Source organism: Corythoichthys intestinalis, chromosome 1 (genome assembly GCF_030265065.1).
Source record: "Corythoichthys intestinalis isolate RoL2023-P3 chromosome 1, ASM3026506v1, whole genome shotgun sequence".
Lineage (NCBI taxonomy): Eukaryota > Metazoa > Chordata > Actinopteri > Syngnathiformes > Syngnathidae > Corythoichthys > Corythoichthys intestinalis.
Window position 1 is genome coordinate 32,696,018 of NC_080395.1, and position 25,214 is coordinate 32,721,231.

At 38.0% G+C, this 25,214-nt stretch overlaps 1 protein-coding gene across 1 annotated transcript in view; it reads right to left on the minus strand.

Moving 5' to 3' along the window:
• The window catches only part of LOC130914529 (FERM domain-containing protein 5-like), a 91,150-nt gene that overhangs the window by 22,030 nt on the left and 43,906 nt on the right, over positions 1-25,214 (minus strand). The window contains exon 2 of the mRNA XM_057833796.1: positions 2,755-2,859. Coding sequence (XP_057689779.1) covers positions 2,755-2,859 — 105 coding nt within the window. The remainder of the gene's footprint in view (positions 1-2,754; positions 2,860-25,214) is intronic.

The window sequence follows — 25,214 nt, forward strand, 5'->3', positions numbered from 1 at the left end:
GAACGCGACTCGGGCGGCCAAAGGGACCCCCTGACACGAAGAAGAAAGTGGTAAGAAGGAAAAGAGAAGAAAATACCAGTAATAGAAGAGATAACCGAAAATGGAGAAACTTCGCGACAATTTGGAGAAAAGTGGGTCGAAGATTGGCCAGGTTAACCGGTGTTTGGCCATTCCTTACTACGTGGCGAAACGTCCTACACAATGCTCAGGGCGCTTGCATATGCATTCACACGCATGCGCACATCGGTTGGAAGCGGCGAGTACTCACTATTTTTGTTTTTATTTAGTTATTTAGAACCTTTTCACAGCCTCAAAGATACTTTTTGCATGTATTACCCTCTCATACTTTTAACCATTGTGTTTTTTTGTGTTAGCTTTGAAGCAGTTGACCACATTAGTCACGTAGCGTATTTAAATCGTCCTTATTTGACATAACTACATTTAAGTATTTTCTGCAGGCATTTCTTTAGTACGTTATTCCTGTATGCATCTAAACAAAACAAGTTTAGAGCGCACGGTAGTAATTTAGGTGTCAAATTCGACTAATGTAGGACGTTTCGCCGATGTAGGACATTTTGGCAGAACACCGGCAGCTGAGGAGAAGTTATGACGCAAACTTCAAGTTGATGGTGATAAATGAGGCGGTGTCTTCAAACAACTGCAAAGCGGCTGTGAAATATGGTGTCACAGAGTGTAATGTACGGAGATGGAGAGCTCAAAAAGATCGCCTAAAAAATGCTCAGTCAGAGAAAAGCTTTCCGTGGTCGTTTCTGTATAAAAATTAATTTGGTGTTCAAAAAGTCTTTTTTCAAACTTAAGTCTTGAAAAAGAGGGGGTCGTCTTATAATCGGGGTCGTCTTATATTCGGGCCAATACGGTATATCTGTCATAAGCTTTCAGTAATGCCCATGATAGTGTCATATCATAATTATGATGGTCTTTTGACAGTCTTATGACGCCGTTGTCAAATAAAGTGTTACCTATTAACCCAAATAAACCAACAAATAAACCACACTGGACTACAAGCCGCAGGATTCCGAATGAGGGAAAAAAGTAGCAGCTTATAGTCCAAAATTTATGGTAGGTTGCTGTCCTTCATTCTGCAGTCTGATTACTCAGCAAATAAACATGCTGATGTATAATCAAAAACAAGAATAGCACATTGGAATCACTATCGTACACCTCATTGAAAGGAATCCCTGTGCCAGAACAAGAGAAGACAGTGCAAGGATTGCAGCCAATGGATAATGGTGTGTCAAATTTAGAATATGTAAGGCGCTGACCTCTCCTGACTTGTCATATACAACTCATTAAACGACTTCCTGCTACCTTTTGGAAAGCTCATTTATATTCCACTCGGTTTCCATTCAAGTCAAGAACCCTGTGGATTTTGGAAGCCCTCTGCAAAATAATACTAAATAATAAGGGTGTAACGGTACATGTATTTGTATTGAACCGTTTCGGTACGCGATGCTCGGTTCGGAACGAAGGCGTACCGAACGAGTTTCTGACATAATGTAACCCTTACTTTTCGAGGCTGTGAGTTGATCGGGTTACAGTTTCTTTGTGTAGATTATATTTATTCCGTCTTCTCTACTATAATGAGGACCAACACGGTAGGACAGTATATAACCCGGAAACGTCAACGGCGCGACAACGTGGCCGCCGCGAGAACGCAGTGAAACGCGGGCGTTAAAGTCGATCAGCCATTGCACACCAGTCGCAGTGCGGCCGCGTGTTAGACGCGTCCCAGAAGCGACTCAACACGACGCACTCGAAAAGAACAGCAGAGTTTATTATTTGACGCGAGACGCGACCCTCCTGCGTCAATACTACTACCGGTAGCTAGAATCGGGCAGACCGGAAGTCACTCGTGTAAAAATACGGTGTATCCGGTCGATTTTCAAACTAATATGCAATCGCAACCCACTTTTTGAGTCCATCAGATCTCTTGAGTGGTAGATCGGGGCACAGTTGACTTGTCTTTGTTGATTTACTGCTGTCTTCTCTGCTATAATAATAACCAACACGGCCCCATATTCAATACAAAACCCTCCTACCACAACAAAACAAGTAGGAACTAATATTCACATGGGAACTAAAGTTATACAACATAAAATATACAATATAAATGAATACTACATCACATTTGTAAAATGTAAACACATTACATAAAATAAACAATAGCCCATTTATATAAAATAAATTTAAATGAGCTAAAACACCTGTAATTAAATAATAAGAATAATACAGATCCTGCTTACACAATTAAATTTATTAATTTCTATGTGGCGCTTTAACTTGAGAAAATCCACCAATAAAGCTTTTGAAAACCGTTCATAAGAACAAAAAAAGATTAATTGAGGCATTTCATTTTATAAAATACGTGTTAAAATCTTTGTCATTGGGATTGCTTTTCTCTTTAGCATTGGACTTCTTTTTTCTTCTTTCTTTCAGAAAGAAAGCTGACCAATACGCGAGGTCTGAAAGGCAAATTGTTGTTGGATTATCTTTAAATACCCGCTACTTTTTTAGCAGAATTCTAGCTTTGTATAGGCTGATGTTCCTATTGTTGAAAGCACAAAGGTGTGTAATAAACAACTAGCACATTTATATTTTGCATTTTGTTTTCTTACTGTACCGAAAATGAACCGAACAGTGACCTCAAAACCGAGGTACTGTACGTACCGAACCGAGATTTTTGTGTAACGTTACACCCCTACTAAATAGGATAATGTGATTAATAATATTCACCCGCTGCTTGTCTGGGTCCACATATCTGATGCCGAAGTAGTCTTTCTCAAGCAGGTTGAGGTGGTGGCAGATGAGGTCAAAAAGGTACTGCCCCTTTGCATCCCGCTATGAGAGAAACACACAATAACAGAGCAATTCATTATTCATTCACTATTACTATAGGGAAATTTAAATTTAAAAAAAACCTTATCTGTTTTTTTTCTATAAAAATATGTATTTAAATGAGCTCTTCTGAATTTTGCTGGATTATGAACAAGTTTGGCTAATTTACATAGTAGCGGCCCCAAAACTGTGTTTCTCTTTCCATTACTTAACCAGAGCATTAAATTAGTGTATAAATTGCTGGCTCCACTAGTAAAAATTTCATTTTCCCTTTTACCCCCCTAGACTCCGTACTTTCACATAATTTAACCCTTTATGGTGTAAGTTATTATTTTTGGACATTTAAAAAAACTTTACTTCATAAAGACTTGGTGTCCTTGGACGTACAGTAGATACCATATTTATGTTCATGTTGGCCAGAATACTAACATTTTGTATACAAGTGTAGCCTACATGTGCCAAAATCTAGTGTCTTCTTATGTTGGACGCCAAGTCTCAATTTTAATTATATTATTGTTTTTGTTGTTGTTGTTTTTTAATTATTATTAATCATTATTCAGCGTTCCCCCCAAATACTTGCAAAACCTGGTGGCGAAGAAGACCACCTGCAGCTAGTCATGTTTGTGGAAATGAATAGATAAATAAATAAAACTAAAAATGTTCAGTTGACGGGAATTTTGGAAATCTGACTATTATGTCCTTTAAGCCATTTATTAAAAATACTTAAACATGGTCTTGCAAAATGGCACCGTCTTGAAATAGTTTTAACACACAAAAATACTGTGCAATTCAGTGCAATGGCAAAGACCAGGGACAGGCAGGTTTGTTGACATATTGACCATCAAATGTCACCGTTGCACTTTCATGTATCACGTTCACGTTGATGTATTGAACTGTTTCGGTTTTGCATGTTCAGTCTGGTTTACTTACGCAATATTTCGGTTTAGTTTTATGCATTTTTTCCGCTGCGTGCAGAATCGAAGTACTGTGGGAGTTTCCACAAGGGTGCCTAAGTGTCGGACACTCTGGGTAGTTTAGACTTTACACCCTGTAAAGTCCTATAAATCACAGGCATGACAAATGGCAATATGACAAATGCTAGCGAGAGGCTTGAGCTAAAAGACTGTCTTACTTTACTACTGATGGGCTGGCCCGCCTCAGTGATGGGTGCACGGGGCACAGCCAGCTAAAGACACTGTTGAACACTTTTTTGGATTCCTCGTTAAACTTATCAATGGACAAAGGTAAGTGGATAAATCCATAGTTATGTCAACAACTGCTGCACAGACATGTTAACCTACGTAAAACATCAAATTCAGACAATAAATGTTGTATCTATATGTAAGAAAATAAGCTAGATATTGTCACGGCCATATGTGCTTTCTGCAGAAAATGTGGATATGTTCATCTCTTTAGCAAAAAACCTAAGAAACTTGGACATACAAATTTGAATAATTACATTTGTCATGCTCAGTTTCTTGCTGCTGAGGATTCAAAGCTTAGTTTTGTTTGTTCATTCGTAATTTTAAAGTTTTAGAATTGTTACAATTGTTTATATTTTGATTTTAGGAACTCAGAGTGTAATAAATCTGAAATATCACCCAAAAGGTTCATTTTTATTTATTTATTTATTTATATATATATATATATATATATATATATATATATATATATATATATATATATATATATATATATATATATATATATATATATATATATATTTACACATTTAACACTTGTTTAAATTTCTAAAAATAAAATCATTTTAAGTTTTTTTCATGCATATTTTCATGCCGAAAATGAACTAAACAGAACACTTCAAAAATCAAACCGAAATTACATTTTCGTGTACCGGTACGCCCCTAGTTAAAACGTAGGGCAAGAGAGGTATGGCGTCCCACAAGGCTTATAAAGCACTGGAGGGGAAACTTGTTATTGCATTTTTTATTTTTACACTTTTTTTTTAAAGAATGAATATGTTTATACGTTAATGAAATCCTAATAAAAACAAAAAAATCAAATTGAATGTATAAAAACAGAAATACACCCTGGTTATGGACCACAATAAATAGTATTTACCTCACTGCCTGCCATGGAAAATTATAGATGTGCAATTCATTTAAACTGGGTGGGCTGGATGTGAATGTTATGTGTCAGTGCCATTAACTGCACCAGACATCCAAACAATTTTGACATGTCCTAGTCAAAATGGATTGGACGTCTAACGCCTGCAATGGCAGCCAATGAGTTGTTTAAACACACAGTTGGCAGGTAATACATTTTGTTTTTAATTCTGTCCAATTTTTCCTGCCTTTTAAGGGAGAAAACGGCCACCAGACAGTGTTTTAATATTTCACTACCCTCCAGGGAGGAATATGAGCGTTCAAATATTCATGTTTAAGCAGCAGCCATCTGTGATGGCTCGGCTGTACCAAAAAGAAGAAGAAACAGAGTCAAGGTGCAGATGAATATGGAGGATGTGCCAGGAAAAGGGAAAATGATGCTCTTGAATCACATTCTCATGCTCATTTTTGTGCTGGGGAGAGCAAAATGCACAAATTTATTACTTGAGTGGGAGTAATACACTTTTCTGATCAATCAAGGTACTGCACTGCCTTGAAGTCGTGCTTTAGGATAATTTTAGGACAGAGTGAATATTAACATACCAACTAGTTTTCCATTTATCTAGAATTTTCTTTAAAAAAAATTTTTTTTAAAGGTCTCAAAAAAAAAAGTACAAACAAAAATTAAGGGATCCAAAAACTAGAGATGGGTCCGAGAGACCTCATGAAGCGTGTTGACACAGTGACACACCGTGTTGACACAGTGTTGAGATTGGGTCATTGAATACTGACACCTGCTGGACATAAAAAATCCCTACAGGCAACCCACTTGACAGACTGACACTGAATTGATGACCTAGCATGTAAAATCAAATCATTTAAGTTTGCATTCATTTGCATTCATATAGCATTGTTCCATATCTTGAAATTATGTGAACATATCGTATAATGTGAATATTGAATAGGTGAATGAGGATGCTTGTGGACTTTTTGTTCTGAGAAAATTTTACTTAAAAACATAGTTTTTTTTCATGTTTAAAATTTAGTTGGTACTTGGTTCCTTCTTTTATTTTATTTTTTTTAAACTAGCAATTTCACCTGCTGTGGACAACACACACTTGCATGGAACCAACGATGCCAGCATGCACAAGAATTTCTTAACCAGTTGAAAGGTTTGGATGAAATGTCCATTGGCTCCACCAGTAATGAAGAAAATCTGCATTGCGTGCCATGTTCGGCTCAGCCATGTATCGTTGCATTTTTGCAATTTCATCTACAGTTGCATTACCTCCTCGAATCCCCACTTCGTCATCTCAGCACTACCATAGGCCATCAGAAAAAAATTGAAGTGAACAATAAATAAATTATAGCTAAAATACCGATTTCTAATATATTACCAACAAAGTTACTGTGGGAAAGTAAAGTAATGGCTCTATACCTGTGTTTATCCTGGGATTATCAGAAACCTTATTTTTTGTGTTTGACAGGTTGAAAGTACAAATGCGACATTTCACCTGTAAAAAAATAACGTAACTGGTGTTCATGGGGCCACGCCATGCAACATGATCCATTCACCACCTCCAGGTCAGGGCTTGTACCCACGCACACGACACGTCCAGTACGATAAGCGGGTCCGCTGACCACTAAGCTAGCCGTTTACATGCCAGAGAATTCACTTGAAGGCATCGAAAGAGAGGTTTCCGACTTAACTTAAAATTAATTGTATTTTGAATGGAAGATAACAAGTGCGTTTTCCCTGTGTTTGGTCCATTTCCACAGCATGAAGACCAGTGTTGTTAATCTTACTTTAAAAAAATAATTACATTTACAAATTACTTCTCCCAAAAAGTAATTGCGTTAGTAACTCTGTTACCTGAATGTAAGAGTAATTAGTTACTTGGCAAAGTAACTGGTAATAATTTTCATGTTTTGTTTTTCGCAAAAAAAACAACAAAAAAAATGCTCCCATTATTGCATTAGTTTCCTTCTGTCTACTCTCGACATGTGTAAGTTTTAAAAGTGTTTCATCATTTAAAGATAGATTTAAGTCAAGATTTTGCCGATTTAGGAGCATTTTAGATAAAAACACTTAGGATCGCTAGGAAGTTTCTCTACAACAGAGCCTTTCTGAGAGGTCTACTGCTTTAAGATGCAACATTTACCAACTCATCTAGTTCTTTATACATGTTGCTAATGCCGCCGTTTCAGTCATTTGCATCTAGTTCTATATTATGTGATATCTACCGTAGAATAATGTGGGTGTAGTTTGTAGGCTAGCGACTACAGTCAGGTATTATTGGAGCCACCTAGCATTGCGTTTGCAACGCCATCACAACTCCCTTGCCTCCTTCCCACTCCTGCTCTGCTCTCTCGTCTCCGTGAGTCCGTCTCTCTCAGACTTTTCTCGCGTCATTCAACCAACATAGTAAGGCATAGTAATGCACGCCTTTCCCGCCTCAGTAACAGTAACGGCGTTGCCAAGATGAGAAAAGTAATTGATATTGATTACTCACTACTGAAAAAACATAACGCTGTTATATTCTAACGCCGTTATTAACAACACTGATGAAGACAACGAAGAAGTAACCGTGATATGTGTGTTATTTCAGCAGCTTCATCGCGTTGACAGACGCGCTTCCTTTTAAAACCAGTTTTCCGCGTCTTGGCTGTGTCGACGCAGTTCAATGAGTTCATGCATTGGTCACGTGATTTTCCTAAAGCGATACACGCACCGAGCAGGGTTTGTTCCATAAATTCAGCGCGCGCACCGGCACATTGATGTCACTAAACCCATCACTATACCAAAAACTCTAAGGCAAACAAAACTGGTCTCAAACAACATACTGTGGAACTCAAACACGGCTGGATGAGGGCAAAGGAACACAAGGGCCTCAAACACTGACATGGACAATGTCGCAACAAGGACGCAACAAAAACGATCTTATATATACAGACAAGGGACAATGAGGTACAGGTGGGTGACACAAGAGGAAGCAGATTGGTGGATACACAAGGAGCAGGCACAACTAGGGTTGCCACCTTTCAGAAATAGAAATAAGAGACGCCCCCCTCACGCCCAAAGCCTTATGGGCGAAAAAAAGGGGCATCCCCAAAACTCCTAAAATGCATAGAAATGTATCTATTTTTAGATGAGAAAACTGTATTGTGCACTTTTGGAATCGCAGTTTCCTCGCAGCAGATTGTTTTGTTTTGTTTTGTTTTCTGCAGGTTATTGAAAACAAAGTTGTGAATATTGTAATTAACATTTGTGTTGTCGGTACTTAATCCGGTCACGTGATCCATTGAGAGGCAAAATTTCTTAAAGGAATGTTCCAGGAGAGCTACAATTCCAGCAGCTGACTCGTCTGCATTCTCTATGAAGTCCAGCATTTTGTTGGTGAGCCCAGTTTCTGGACTGAAGTACTGGACAGCAAGGGGAAGCATCTTCCTGCTCAATTTATTCGAGGAATCAGTCTGTATGGAGAATGGGATGGGTGATGTTAAGATCTTGAGCACATCACCCACTGCCTTTGGACCCAGGACTTGTTTCAACAGTGCCTCTTGCTTTGTTCTTCCCAAAGTCATTTTCTTCACCATTTTGGAATCACATAAAAATCTTCTGAATGAGCCTGTGTCCACAGTCAGCACTATTATAGCTCTGGCTGGCTATGTTTTACTGTGTGGTATACCTGTGTCACCTCAGCTGCAGTAATTTAGAGGGTAGGAGTGGGATGATGTCAAATTCATTATCAATCAATCAATAGATAGTATATATCTGCAGTAGGACTATTTATTCAGTGTTTATTTGCTGTTAATCTATTAGGAATAATTCCAAATGAGGAGCATTAGTTAGCGTAACACAATAAGATGTTCTGTATGGGTACATAAATTCATTCCATATTGATTGATAATAAATGCATGTTTAAAACAAAACAAAAACAAAAAAACAACATTCCTGAAAATAATCAACCATAGTAGCAACTGAAATAGCCTAGCTATGCTCCTATCAATGCAAGATGTATGAAGGTAAATATAAATATAAGATATATGTTATCCATATACAAGAGCATAATAACATACCAAATCAAGCTCAGGGGATGTTTCAGGTACAAAGAATTGTGACGAAGGCTCTTCTGGAATCTTATATTCCGTTTGTGGAGGTCCCCTGCAGCATGCTGTTTTACACCTCCGTGAGACGCTGCAAAAACTTTTCTGCCTGCCTTGCAGTTCACTTTATAATCATCATCAGTGACTCTATCGAGCCACGGGTTCCCCTCTTCCCACTCAACTCTATTTTTTGGAGACGTTTCCCCTTTTGAGGATGAGGTGGGGTGTCCTGAGCATCTGCTGTTGACGAAGACATTTTTGTTTTGAAAACGTGCGGGGCGGTGCGCTGAACAGAGCGAGCGAGGTATCTAGGCAACGAACCCGGAAGTGGAGCGCTGTGCAGGGCAGACAGCAGCGGGCAGGCAGATAACTGTCTTGCTGTCTTTAATATCTCCTGCCTTTTTTGTTCATTATTGTTGGCTCATTGGTCACTCATGAGCGCAGGAGGTGTATGTGACAGACGTGCATGGGCTGGGCGCACCGCCGCCCGCCACTCCCCGCCACCGGAGCCGCGGGTCGCGTGGGGTCGCCACATGGGACAATTGTGAAATACGGAATATACGTTTAATTCCCAATTACGGAACAATTCCGTATTTCAAGGGACGGGTGGCAAGCCAAGGCACAACAGATGAAATCAATGGGTAATCACGGGGCCAATCCACGCTAGGAGGAAAATAACCCTAACCATAAAAGAGTTTTGCCCTGAGCTTTCTAGTCAAGTGCTGTATTGCAGTGTTTCAAACTTCAGTTGGGTCATTTCAAAATTAGACGACATTTGGGCTTCCAAATTCTTTTGAAATAAACCTTCACTTTCAAGATTTATCTACTAGTTATTGATCAATAATAAGTAATAAACTATCAAAGGATTGATTAGCTCAACTTAAAGATCAATGATAGTTTTTATTACATGATTTATTGGGTGTTTACAATGCTTGCAGATAACAGGGTTGCACATTCATGCTATAATTAGCTTTTCCTCCTGAGGGAAAGCTAACTCTTTAGCTTACTATTTAGCTTACTGTTACTGCAGGGCCAAGAGGACAAACTTATGATTTAAATAAGTAACAACTGGGCTAAATTGTTGGCTTTCTCACAGGAGGAGAAGCTGACTGTTTAGCTAGCAATTACTGCTAACCAAGAGGAAAAACTCCCTTATGTAGATAAGTTAAGAAAATATTTAAAAAAATAATCGTCTTATTCTTATCATATGCATAACAGGGTTGGATTAGGTCAAGTGAAAATTTCAATTAAGGCTACCTATGTTATAAAAATATGTAAAAAGAAGCGAGGACATGATTCCTCGACCCATTCTTTTGAGTATTTTTTTAATGATGTCATGTCCAGTGTGTCCTGTGATTCACATCTTTCTTCTGTAGGGTATAATGTTTATTAAAACAAATGTTCACAACGTTACAAGAGACAACGATTAAGCAAATAATACAAAACAACATTTAAATTTCTTTTTAACCGTTTTATTTATGATTAAATTTGGCTATTGGGGTGGTGGGACAAAAGACTCTAAATTTACTCAGAAACTGCTTTAGTGTTTTGTATGTTGAGCAGAGAGCGTCTACGAATTCCAGAATGACCCTTTTGCTTGATTTCTCCCGACAAGTTTATGAAATGTGCACCCTCAAGGGACTTGATCTTCGAAGTTTCCACTATATTCCTTTGCATTTTACTGTTCACAACACCGTCTCTTTTCTCAAGGTGCAGCCTTGTCAAGCACAGCTTTGCTGCCAACTCCATCGAAGGACATCGCCAATTCCGTCAGCGTATCCTTTTGTCATTGTCACAGCATCCTTACTCAATAGGACAGACCTGCTGACTTGGCCCGCAGCAAAAATAGAGCAGCACACACACAGTGGTAATCTTTCTTGCTCGCAACAAAACTCCTGATCCACAGCATTTCCACTGCATTAATCTCCTTCCCCATCTGCTGTTTACACTTGACACCAGCACATTCTTTTTCAGTTCATCAGTTGTGTCTTCCTCCTGAGCGCTACTATCACTACCGATGTGTGTGTCTGCATTATTTGTTCTAAACAGTTCAGATTTATTGGCCGTCTATCACCGTCAATGGTAGCCAACAACTAAGATTCGAGGAGTCAAATCACAATGCTGCAGCTATTGGGTTTCATTAACTCCTTATACCATTTAGCTCTTTGGCTGCTATTGACGGCACTAGACGTCCAAGCCATTTTGACTGGAAGAGTCAATTATTTGCCAACAGACCTTCCAGTCAAAATTGTTTTTACGTCTAGCACCATCAGTGAGTGTTTATAATGTGCATGTAATTACTGACGAAAGGCAGTGGTTTAGTATTCAGTTCCATATGCTTGTCTGTTTGTATGCTTGTGTTCAAAATAACTCAAGAACGAATAAAGGGATTAATATCAAAGTTGCGTGATATTTTGGTAATATGACATGGAAGAGGTGATTAAATTTGAATGTAGTGAGGTCAAAGGTCACAAAGGTGAGAAACATGGCAATGCTTTGAATATCATGGACTTGGTTCATTTTCAAACAGCTCAGCTAATGTATAAGGCTTCACACAGGTCACTTCCTGGCAATATACAGAAATTATTTTTTAACAGAGAAGGATTATCTGTTATTGGCTAAGTCCTGTTTATTTTTGTTTATCTTGCATCTTATGTATATGGTTATTTATTTATTTCATTGTTAATATGAGGACTAGTTACATAGGGTGGACAGATATAATTAAGGAATAGAAATGGGGGGTAGGTTTTAATAAGCAAATGCTTCATCCTACTCCTTTTTGGACACAATTAATAAATTCTGATCTTGTTTATTATTATCATTATTATTATTGTCTTAACTATTATTTCTGTTATCTCGAGAATATCATTGGTTCTGTCTGATTAAAAAAAAAAAAAAAAAATCATTTTGTTTTTCGTTTGTTTTGTTTGTCTATTGTTTTTCTTTTTTTCTCATGTCCAAATAAAGCATTCAATATGGCTGCTTAGGTAAATGGATTTTTATTTTATTATTATTATTATTTTTTTTTTTTTAAACAATTTGAATAAAAAGCAAAAAAAAAAGGGTGAGGTAGTTAATGGCACTGAAATACGATGAAATTAAAACAAAAAATATTATCTTTAGCGTGTTATTGGGGTCTTTAACCAGTGTATTTGTGATTCTACTCATATTTTTTATTAATTTATTAATTTATTAGATATAAATAAATATATATATATATATATAACAACAAATATATATAACAAATTTAAGGGAGTCAGGACGTGGGGGCGGCATGGTGGACCCAAACGCAGGGAAACAAAAGGCAGCAAGAATGCAAAGGCAGGGTGGTGGAAAACTCAAAAAAACTTTAATGAAAAATAACCACAAAAAAAAAAAACAGCACAAAGTTCAAACAAAGCAAAGCCACGACAGGTGAAATCAATGGGAAATCACATGGACAAGAAACACTACGGCAAAATCCTAACAAAACTCAATTCAAGGCACGATAAAGGGCAGTCCTAGAAAAAGCCCTAAAATACATTGGTTAATGAAGAACGCGTGTTCATATATTCACACGAGGTTTGTGGGAAAATCTAAGTAGAACAATAAGAGGGAGAAAAATGTCTGAAATAAATATAGGCCCATTAGGTACTTGCGCTGTGCTTTTATTACAGCCATAAATAGATGTCATAAACCAAGAGATGAAAATAAACTACAACCGGGCCAAAAGGTTTTTTGTTGGTTTTTGCACATATGCTGACACTCTCTCCACCCTGTCAGGCCTTGTGCCAAATTAATTATTGAGAGGGGTTCAATAACAGCTTGGGAAACACCACATCAATAAATGATGTTGTCATTTTTGGAGCTCCAGAATGGAAATCACAAAAAACAAAGAAAATAATCTTTAACTCATATATTGCGTAAAGAGGGTCGGCCATTCACACTGGGAGCTCCTTGACATCATTTGATTGATATGAACTCTCAAGTTCTTTTCACACTCCTCTTATTATTTCTATTCTGTCTGTGCAGTTCCCTTGTGCCATTATGTGCTTTTTACTTGGCTGACAATGAAATGCCACATTTTAAATTGTTTCCTGCCAACCATTAAATTAAAAAAAGAAAAAAAAATCTTTTTGTTTATGTGAAGCTGCACTGTAACACTCATTTTCCACCTCTTTTAGGAAACACACACAGCAAGTGCCCATTGGAAGTCACATTTCTCAATGCCAAATACGACTACCAAGTACATTGGAGGCGGCTCAATGGTAGGTTTTGGACTCTAACCAAATGCCTTTTTTGGAGTTTTCAAACAAACTAACTTGAAGTTTAAAACGTCAATGTAGCATATTAAGTAGAATAGGTGGATACTTTATCTTATGCTGTATCTTATGCAGTTTACTTCCCACTTACTATATATTTTTGGCGGAAAACACAAACAAGATTGAAAAAGCAGTTTCTGCTCTTGCCTGCCTCTTTAAAATAAACTGCCTTTTTTTTAAGCCAAAAGAATTGTTGTGTTTTATAGAACAATATTTCTACAGTGCCTTGCAAAAGTATTCGGCCCCCTTGAATCTTGCAACCTTTCTCCACATTTCAGGCTTCAAACATAAAGATATGAAATTTAATTTTTTTGTCAAGAATCAACAACAAGTGGGACACAATCGTGAAATGGAACAACGTTTATTGGATAATTTAAACTTTTTTAACAAATAAAAAACTGAAAAGTGGGGCGTGCAATAGTATTCGGCCCCTTTACTTTCAGTGCAGCAAACTCACTCCAGAAGTTCAGTGAAGATCTCTGAATGATCCAATGTTGTCCTAAATGACCGATGATGATAAATAGAATCCACCTGTGTGTAATCAAGTCTCCGTATAAATGCACCTGCTCTGTGATAGTCTCAGGGTTCTGTTTAAAGTGCAGAGAGCATTATGAAAACCAAGGAACACACCAGGCAGGTCCGAGATACTGTTGTGGAGAAGTTTAAAGCCGGATTTGGATACAAAAGATTTCCCAAGCTTTAAACATCTCAAGGAGCACTGTGCAAGCCATCATATTGAAATGGAAGGAGCATCAGACCACTGCAAATCTACCAAGACCCGGCCGTCCTTCCAAACTTTCTTCTCAAACAAGGAGAAAACTGATCAGAGATGCAGCCAAGAGGCCCATGATCACTCTGGATGAACTGCAGAGATCTACAGCTGAGGTGGGAGAGTCTGTCCATAGGACAACAATCACAAGTACACTGCACACATCTGGCCTTTATGGAAGAGTGGCAAGAAGAAAGCCATTTCTCAAAGATATCCATAAAAAGTCTCGTTTAAAGTTTGCCACAAGCCACCTGGGAGACACACCAAACATGTGGAAGAAGGTGCTCTGGTCAGATGAAACCAAAATTGAACTTTTTGGCCACAATGCAAAACGATATGTTTGGCGTAAAAGCAACACAGCTCATCACCCTGAACACACCATCCCCACTGTCAAACATGGTGGTGGCAGCATCATGGTTTGGGCCTGCTTTTCTTCAGCAGGGACAGGGAAGATGGTTAAAATTGACGGGAAGATGGATGCAGCCAAATACAGGAACATTCTGGAAGAAAACCTGTTGGTATCTGCACAAGACCTGAGACTGGGACGGAGATTTATCTTCCAACAGGACAATGATCCAAAACATAAAGCCAAATCTACAATGGAATGGTTCAAAAATAAACGTATCCAGGTGTTAGAATGGTCAAGTCAAAGTCCAGACCTGAATCCAATCGAGAATCTGTGGAAAGAGCTGCTGTTCACAAACACTCTCCATCCAACCTCACTGAGCTCGAGCTGTTTTGCAAGGAAGAATGGGCAAGAATGTCAGTCTCTCGATGTGCAAAACTGATAGAAACATACCCGAAGCGACTTGCAGCTGTAATTGGAGCAAAAGGTGGCGCTACAAAGTATTAACGCAAGGGGGCCGAATAATATTGCACGCCCCACTTTTCAGTTTTTTATTTGTTAAAAAAGTTTAAATTATCCAATAAATTTTGTTCCACTTCACGATTGTGTCCCACTTGTTGTTGATTCTTGACAAAAAATTAAAATTTTATATCTTTATGTTTGAAGCCTAAAATGTGGCGAAAGGTTGCAAGGTCCAGGCCGAATACTTTTGCAAGGCACTGTATATGCTGCCATAGCAGATTCATGGTGCATTAAGTCCCCAAACTATTTTTAATTTGTCCGTTTTACCCTGAAAACCCCCGTTTACAGACGTCGCGCAAACGCTTTTGCTTCAACTCAGCCATAAAACGAAGGTTATTAATTATATTTATTATTCAAAATGTCTGTCATTTTTTTAGCTTAGAATCATTAACTGATGTCTAATATTTCGTTTAAAAAAAAAAGGACATTAAAAAATTATTCACTCACATATTTTAAACCTTTAAACAAATTACGTCACAATGAAAAAATTGGCGTCTGTAAAAAAGTCACGGATATCTACCTCATAACTATCGCTTAATTGTATTTTTTTTCGTTACTGTCGCATTTTCCCCAATATTTTAGATGATAAATGATCGATCCAAAGAAAAATTGAAGAAAAAAAACATTTAAAAGGGTAAATATATGTAAATGAATATCTCGACCACTCCTTGATGTCTGCGATTTCTGCATCGCGACCCTTGTTATATTACTATGTTTCACCCGTAAAACCCCCCAAAATCCAGCCATTCCATTCACAGCTGTGTCTTGACACTCGGTGATACATGTTACATGGAGTTTTTTAATCATAATGAGGTAGGTAAGCGATAAATTTGCGTTAAAATCATGGCGTCTTTAATTCTGCTCTCGCGTGCTCTCACCTGCAGTTAGGGTTTTGCTGTTTAAAAAAATATACATATATTTTTAAAATGCCCTCCTGTTCAAAATTTTTCTTCCCCCAGAAAATTGAGATTTTATGCTTTCCAATGATGTATCACACATGAATATCGGACAATTTTGAAATTTGGCCAAATTGGGGTTCTCAGAGCGGTTTAGACTTCAACTTCAAGTCACCTGAGTGTTTTCCGCCATATATATATTTATAATTTTTTAAATTCACACACAAAATACTATAACACACAACTCATGAGTATATTTACTCATTCTGGAACTATTTTTTTTTTTTAAAAAGGGAAAGGAAAAATGCTTGAAAACATTTTTTTTCAAAAACCAATAGATAAGGAGTACCCTCTAAGATAGAAAATAAGGTAACACTTTATTTGTCATATTAACATAATTATGACATGGCACGGTCATGAGAATTAATGAAGAATTATGACAGATGTCATGTGTCATCTGGCAAATTGTGTCACTTTTAAATTGATGTAATAGATGCCGACTGGCCATAAATGGAGTTAGTGACAAAATTTGCCAGATGACACTTCATGCCATTTGTCATAAGCATTCATTCATACTCATCACAGTGTCATGTCATAATTATGACAGGTCGTAACTTGGTGTCAAATAAAGTGTGATTGAAAATAATTTGCCATGTACAGTGACAATAAAACCCTTTGAATTTTTAAAGATTCTCAATCCTTTAGACTTACTAATGTTATTACTAGAGATGTCCCGATCGATCAGGATGCCGATCGATCGGGTCCGATCACGTCATTTTCATAGTATCGGAATTGGCAAAAAAATATCGGCCATGCCTTTTTTAATATATATATTAATATATATATATATATATATATATATATATATATATATATATATATATATATATATATATATATATATATATATATATTAATTACATTGTTTTCTTATTGTATTTAACGTTACAGACATAATATATTACACTCATCCAAAGTCTTTAGTTTAGGCTTAACGTAGGGTTATCAAAAATATCTCAATAACGGCGGCAATTAATTTATAAAAAAAATGTGTCACGTCATAATATTTAATGCTATTAAAGTATACGTTGCACGATCCTCTCACTTCATTGTGGCGCTCAAACTGTAATGACACCGTTGTGCCTTTATAGAGAGATAAAAGGCAGCGCAACATGAGTAGAGAGATCTTTGGCAGCCTTTGAAGCCTTTTTCAATTGGCTTATACCTTGCAACTCCTCTCCATATTATTTGATAGATCATGGGTAGCACTGTGGGGAAGCAAGGGGGCAATAGATCTTAGTCTTTACACCTTAAGTTATTTCCCAAAGCAGAGAAGATATATCCATTGATAGCACGACGCACAGTCATGGTTTTACTTCCTATCATGGTTCCACTCCCATCATGCATTAGGGCATGCCTGCAGTATCATTTACTTTTATCCGTGGATCCCTCTCACAGAAAGAATGCTAATAATGTAAATGCCATCTTGAGGATTTATTGTCATAATAAACGAATACAGTACTTATTTACTGTATGTTGAATGTATATATTCATCCGAGTTTTATTCATTTTTTTCTTAATGCATTGCCAAAATGTATATGATCGGGAAAAATTATCGGGAATGATTGGAATTGAATCGGGAGAAAAAAAAGCAATCAGATCGGGAAATATCGGAATCGGCAGATACTCAAACTAAAACGATCGGGATCGGATCGGGAACAAAAAAAACATGATCGGAACAACCCTAGTTATTACTAATATAATATGCCAGAAAATATGAACTCATTCTTTCTCTCGCCAACATATAGTCTCCCACTAAAGCTAGGTTCATACCGCAGGTCTTAATGCACAATTCTGATTTTTTCTCTTTGTTTTTTTGGTGTGCTCGTTTAGACTGCCTTTGTCCATCTAGCCCATTCAAGTATCACGCATGCGCACTAATTCGCAGTCCGAGATGCGCTGTGCAAACTGAGGCGCAAGCGTAGGCGCATCAAAACAAATGCTGGCTCAATGTCATTGCAATTTCTAGGGGGATCATATTATGATTTCCAAAAAGAGGACACAAATAACAGACATAAATAATCCCTGTTTAGTCTTATATTGAACGTATACATGGATTGATAGCATGCACGCACTGTGAGTGTATAACGCAAACATTTATGGACAGTTTGCGCCGACTCTCGAACGTGGAAGCAATCTTGAAATATTGGTCATTTAGTGCACAGAAAGAAAACCGAGCATTGTAAAGCTTTTCCTCCCCCCATTTTGTTGTTTTATGACTCAAGCTAGATGCAAACACTAATGCACAGCTCCATCGCTAACATCTCGCTCTTTGCTGATGTAATTGCTGCATTGCTGGGACATAATTCAGACCGCAGCTACATTCTAGAAAAATGTGACGCAGATTGGATTTTAACCTCATACGATAGTGACCTAAAACAGATTTGAAATGGTCCACTTTTATGCGACCTGTCCCGTTCAGACGGTCAAGTTAATGCCTGACCTGAGTCGGAAAAACACGAAAACATCAGATTTGTGCATTATGAACTGCGTTATGAACCTAGCCTAAGTTAGACATTCATGCAAATCTGGATTTTGAAATGTATAATGTAATTAAATCAATATACATAATTTATAATGTAACTACTATATTTACAACCAATTTAGGAGGTACCCTGCCTGCAGGCCATAGTTAGCTGGGATAAGCTCCAGGATCCCCCGTCCCTCGTGAGGATAAACGGATCAGAAGATGCCTGAATATATAATGAAATATCAATTATTTATATAAAATAATCAGAAGTCATAAATAAGATGGACAGGTTCATCTGAGTTATACTGTGATTACTCCAAAACATATAAACCATTTTATAATCATCATAATCATCATTATCATATAATCATCATTTTTGCTCCAAAAGGCACAAAAATGCGAACATTTAATATGATTAAATTGAAAATATTATAAAAACAGTTATTGAAAGCGACGTTCCGCCAAGTTTGCTATTTTGAATGTTTAGTAGCAGCGACTGAGCATGCCCAAAGCTACATATGCGAGTGCTGACGTCATCGGAGCGAGAGCGTTCCATTTACAGTACCGGTATATGGTTGCGGAGCAAGCTCTGCAATCGAATCGTTCCGCTTTCACCATCACTATGTAAATGCGAGGCCAATCCACAACACAATCTCCGCAACACATTCTTGGTGTCGCAGCATCACCATATTTGTGTGTCTTGTCCTTTTGATTGCACATTAATTTCACCTGTTGTGTCTGCTCCTTGTGTGTTGACCAATCCGTTGCCTCTTATGTCACCCACCTATGCTTCATTGTTTCGTTACCCCATGTCTTTATTTCAGATCCCCATGTGCTGTCAGTTCATGTTGCGTCATTCTTTTCTCGTCATGTTCTGCGTCCTTGCCCTGGCTGCTTCATCTTCCCACAAGTTTTAATTCCTGATCTTTTGTTTGATTCCCGCAGCTGTTGTTTGTACTTTGTTTTTTGTTAGTTATCATTAAAACAATTTCGAGTTCACCGACACCCAGACTTGCCTCTGTGTGTTTTCCTTGCAATTGGGTCCACTCCCTTCTCCTTGCCTGCCTGCTCGTCCATGAATCGTGACAGTGTTGTTGCGCCCATTGTTCTCTTACACGTCTCCTGGCTGCTCAACTTATCGATCTTGTTTCATTCGTGTCCCTCTTTGTCTTTACATCGCAAGCCAACTAGTCCTGTTCAAAGATTATAAAATCACTTGAGATAGCTTATACCGCTGGTGTTATAAATATTATTTTGGATTGATACGTTGACGAAAAATTCACATTAATGAAGATGGTGAACTTTTAGGTTAATTCACTGTAAGATACAGTATAGCCGTCAACATTATGAAGTTGTTCCACTCTTTCATTTGAACTACTGAAATAAATGACTTTTTCCACGCTACAGTAATCAAATTTAATGAGCTGCTCCAGTATGAAATGCCTCATGCGTTTGATCGGTTTTCTTGAAAAAGGTGAGTAGTTTAACTTGGTTTTCTTCCTTTTTTTATCTTAAAGTGATTTTAATCACGGCAGTCTTTTTAGCCTGGAACAATTTGACATTATACTGTCATACTGTTAAGCCATATGTTCTTCTTATATGGATTCATTTTAATATAGTTAAATGCAGCAATGTTATTTTCAGGTCGGAATATAAATGACTTAATGAATAATTATACTTGTGCAGGGAATTGGAGTCAGGATCCTCATTAACTAATCAGGATTTTCTCTATAAGATCTGATAAATGGTGCCAAAAATATGGAACATGTCACCATCATGAGACACAATCAGAAAAGCAGAGGTGCGTAGAAACGCATTAGATTTGTTCAGCTACATTTACTAGACAAAAATGTACTTCTAAAAGTAGTTTTACCACAGCATACTTTTTACCTGATTTGTCAATAAAAAACCCAACTCTTACTCCAGCGCTTAAAGCTACAATAGTCGTTACATTTTTCCCCTCTTTATTCTACATTTTGCCAATCAGATGTAACAGTACAGTCACATGACCACATACAAGCTTGCAGTCGGATGTCCTATGATTATGTGGTGTCTTTCAAAGCGCTGTAAAAAAAAAAAAAAAAAAAAACTTTCATAGAACACTGCCGTTTTACACAAAAGAGCAGATTTCAACCTCTCTCTAAGTCTTTTATTTGGAACACATAGACCAAGGAAAACTGGAGATATGCTTGTTTTAATATCATGGTAGGAAATGTTTTCTCCATTAGCGGACAGAGGTGATGTTTCATTTCAGTACAGTGGGGCAAATAAGTATTTAGTCAACCACTAATTGTGCAAGTTCTCCCACTTGAAAATATTAGAGAGGCCTGTAATTATCTACATGGGTAAACCTCAACCATGAGAGACAGAGTGTGAAAAACCCCCCAGACAATCACATTGTTTGATTTTTAAAGAATTTATTTGCGAATCATGGTGGAAAATAAGTATTTGGTCTAAACCAAAAGTTCATCTCAATACTTTGTTATGTATCCTTTTTTGGCAATAACGGAGGCCAAACGTTTTCTGTAAATCTTCACAAGCTTTTCACACACTTGCTGGTATTTTGGCCCATTCCTCCATGCAGATCTCCTCTAGAGCAGTGATGTTTTGGGGCTGTCATTGGGCAACACGGACTTTCAACTCCCTCCTACCCCATGGCGTCAAAATGATAACAAGAATGGTGAGCAAAAATCCCAGAACCACACGGGGGGACCTAGTGAATGACCTACAGAGAGCTGGGACCACAGTAACAAAGGCTACTATCAGTAACACAATGCGCCACCAGGGACTCAAATCCTGCACTGCCAGACGTGTCCCACTGCTGAAGAAAGTACACGTCCAGGCCCGTCTGCGGTTCGCTAGAGAGCATTTGGATGATCCGGAAGAGGACTGGGAGAATGTGTTATGGTCAGATGAAACCAAAATAGAACTTTTTGGTAGAAACACAGGTTCTCTTGTTTGGAGGAAAAAGAATACTGAATTGCACCATACCCACTGTGAAGCATGGAGGTGGAAACATCATGCTTTGGGGCTGTGTTTCTGTAAAGGGACCAGGACGACTGATCTGTGTAAAGGAAAGAATGAATGGGGCCATGTATCGAGAGATTTTGAGTCAAAATCTCCTTCCATCAGCAAGGGAATTGAAGATGAGACGTGGTTGGGTCTTTCAACATGACAATGATACCAAACACACAGCCAGGGCAACAAAGGAGTGGCTTTGTAAGAAGCATTTCAAGGTCCTGGAGTGGCCTAGCCAGTCTCCAGATCTCAACCTCATAGAAAATCTGCGGAGGGAGTTGAATGTCCGTGTTGCCCAACAACAGCCCTAAAACATCACTGCTATAGAGGAGATCTGCATGGAGGAATGGGCCAAAATACCAGCAACAGTGTGTGAAAAGCTTGTGAAGAGTTACAGAAAACGTTTGGTCTCTGTTGTTGCCAACAAAGGGTACATAACAAAGTACTGAGATGAACTTTTTGTATTGACCAAACACTTATTTTCCACCATGAGTTGCAAATAAATTCTTTAAAAATCAAACAATGTGATTTTCTGTTTTTTTTTCCACATTCTGTCTCTTATGGTTGAGGTTTACCCATGTTGACAATTACAGGCCTCTCTATTATTTTTCAGTGGGAGAAATTGTACTATTAGTGGTTGACTAAATACCTATTTGCCCCACTGTAGATTTTTCTAATAGAAGTCAATGGTTTTTGTCTCATTTTTTTTTTTTTTTTGGCCTAATTTGGCCATGTAACAGTTCATATATATGATGTTGTGCTGAGAAATAAATATACCATTATTTAAAAAAAAAAAAAAAAAAAAAAAAAAAACGACATTGTAAGCAGTTACTCATTACTTGAGTATTCTTTTCTAATTGTACACACGTACATTTTTGGGATGACTAGTTTTACTTTTGTAAGATTGTTTTGAAGTAGCGCTACTCTTCAGTAAAACTTTTTGGGCTAATCTACCCACCTTAATTGTCTACATATTGATTAATGTATTAACACATTGCCTGCCATTGACAATGATGGAAAATCTAATTCATTTAAGCTACAGTAGAAGGACTGGTTATTAATGTTCATCTTTCAGTACCTTTGACGGGGCTAGGCTTCCAATCCATTTTGAATGCGAGGGCTGGCAGTGATCATTTGCTGGCAGGCTGACTGGCAGTGAATGATCGCTGTCAGTCAAAATGGATTGGATGTCTAACGCCGTCAATGGCAGCCAATGAGTTAATTGATGGTCAGGAATGCAGTTGGTTTTGTGAAACTGATTTTTGATTGATAAATAGCACACATTCACATGAAATACCAGACACAACCTTGTATGTCATGAACATATTTTCATAAAAGGGCCTTGACTCCTGCCAGGATTAGAGCAACCTCTGGAAAGCGCTTGCCCCAGCACCTCATTGAGCAGTGACATCACAAACATTGCTTTACACAGTGAAAAGTGCCAACTGTCGCCCTGACCGAGCACTCAGAGGGTCAAATGCATTACTGATCACGCCTAGTGATGGCGCCTAGTGGCTGCTGTGTTCAAATGCCGTCCGTGAGTATTTTCTGAAGGGTAGTGTGAAGTTTCGGATTTGAAACGCTGCACTCAGCGATCCCAGGCGCGAGGTTTGACATTATCTTATTTCATCAGCCAGCGCCATTGGGTATGCACACAGCCAAGGATGAAATCTCACACAATGTTTCCTCCTAGTGGAAAAGATATTTCATTATCAGTGTGCCTTTCCCTTGAGGACAATGTAGCTGCATGAATGGATTTGTGGATGGAAATAAGAACAAAATGACACGTGGCTGAACAGTAGAACAATTCCTAATTGGAAGCCCAAAAATGTCTCATTTGCCGAATCTGCCTCGGACAACATTAAAGTTCTAGTTTCCCGTTTGAGGGCTTTTATAGCTGTAAAAACCTATGAATCACTTTATCTTATTATACGCTGTTTATACTTTCAATTGCTTGAATATACACTGAAAAAAACACAAAAGAGAATGAAAAAAAGTTTTAAATCATTATCATTTTACCCAAAACTTCAAAACCGGGCCGGACAAAAGTATTGGCACCCTCAGCCTAATACTTGGTAGCACAACCTTTAGACGAAATAACTGCGAACAACCGCTTCCGGTATCCATCAATGAGTTTCTTACAATGCTCTGCGGGAATTTTAGACCATTCTTCTTTGGCCAACTGCTCCAGGTCTCTGAGATTTGAAGGGTATCTTGTCTAAACTGCAATTTTCAGATCTCTCCACAGGTGTTCTGTGGGATTCCTGTCTGGACTCATTGCTGGCCACTTTAGAAGTCTCCAGTGCTTTCTCTCAAACCATTTTCTAGTGCTTTTTTAAGTGTTTTTTGGGTCATTATCCTGCTGGAAGACCCATGACCTCCGAGGGAGACTCAGCTTTCTCACACTGGGCCCGACATTATGCTGCAAAATTTATTTAGGCTTCAGACTTCATAATGCCATGCACACGGTCAAGCAGTCCAGTGCCAGAGGTAGCAAAGCAACCTCAAAACATCAGGGAACCTCCGCCATGTTTGACTGGGGATCGTGTTTCTTTGAAGGCCTTATTTTTATTCCTGTAAACTCTATGTTGATGCCTTTTCCCAAAAAGCTCTACTTTGATCTCTTCTGACAAGAGAACATTCCTCCAAAGATTTTTTGGCTTTCTCAGGTAAGTTATGGCAAACTCCAGCGGCTTTTTTACGTCTCTGGGTCAGAAGTGGGGTCTTCCAGGGTATCCTACCACAAAGTCCCTTTTCATTCAAATGCCGGAGGATGGTACAGGTTGACAGTGTTGTACCCTCGGACTGCAGGACACCTTGAATTGTTTCAGTGTCAGTCCACTATCCGCACAATCATTCATTGAAATCTCTCATCAAGTTTTCTTTTCCGTCCACATCTAGGGAGGTTAGCCACAGTGCCATAGGCTTTACACTTATTGATGACACTGCGCGCGGTAGACACAGGAACATTCAGGTCTTAGGAGATGGACTTGTAGCCTTGAGATTGCACATGCTTCCTCACAATTTTTCTTCTCAAGTCCTCAGGCAGTTCTTTGGTCTTCTTTCTTTTCTCCATGCTCAATGTTGTACACACAAGGACACAGAACCGAGGTTGAGTCAACTTTAATCCATTGTAACTGGCTGCAAGTGTGATTTAGTTATTGGCCCCACCTGTTATGTGCCACAGGTAAGCAACATGTGCTGTTGATTACACAAAGTAGAGAAGTATCACATGATTTTTCAAAGGGTGCCAATACATTTGTCCGACCCATGTTTGGAGTTTTGTGTAAAATAATAATATTCAAGACATCGAGGAGTGGTCGAGATTTGATTTCTCATCTATTTACTGTTAAACGTTTTTGTTTTCCCCCAATTTTTCTTTGTTTGGCTCGATTATTTATCATCCAAAATATTGGGGGAAATGTGATGGTAAGAAAAAATACAATTAAGCGATAGTTATGAGGTAGATACCTGTGACCTTTTTACAGACACCATTTTTTTTCATTGTGACGTAATTTGTTTAAAAGTTTAAAATATACAAGTGAATAATATTTTTTTTTTTTTAAATTTCACTAAATATTAGACATCAATTATTGATTCCAAGCTAAAAATGGCAGACATTTTAAATAACAAATATAATTACTGAGCTTCTTTTTATGGCTGGGTTGAAACATTAGCAGTTGCGCGACGTCTGTAAACGGGGGTTTCCAGGGTGAAACGGACAAATTAAAAATAATTTGGGGGCTTCATACGCCATGAATCTTCTATTGCAGCATATAGACATACTGTTCTATCAAACACAA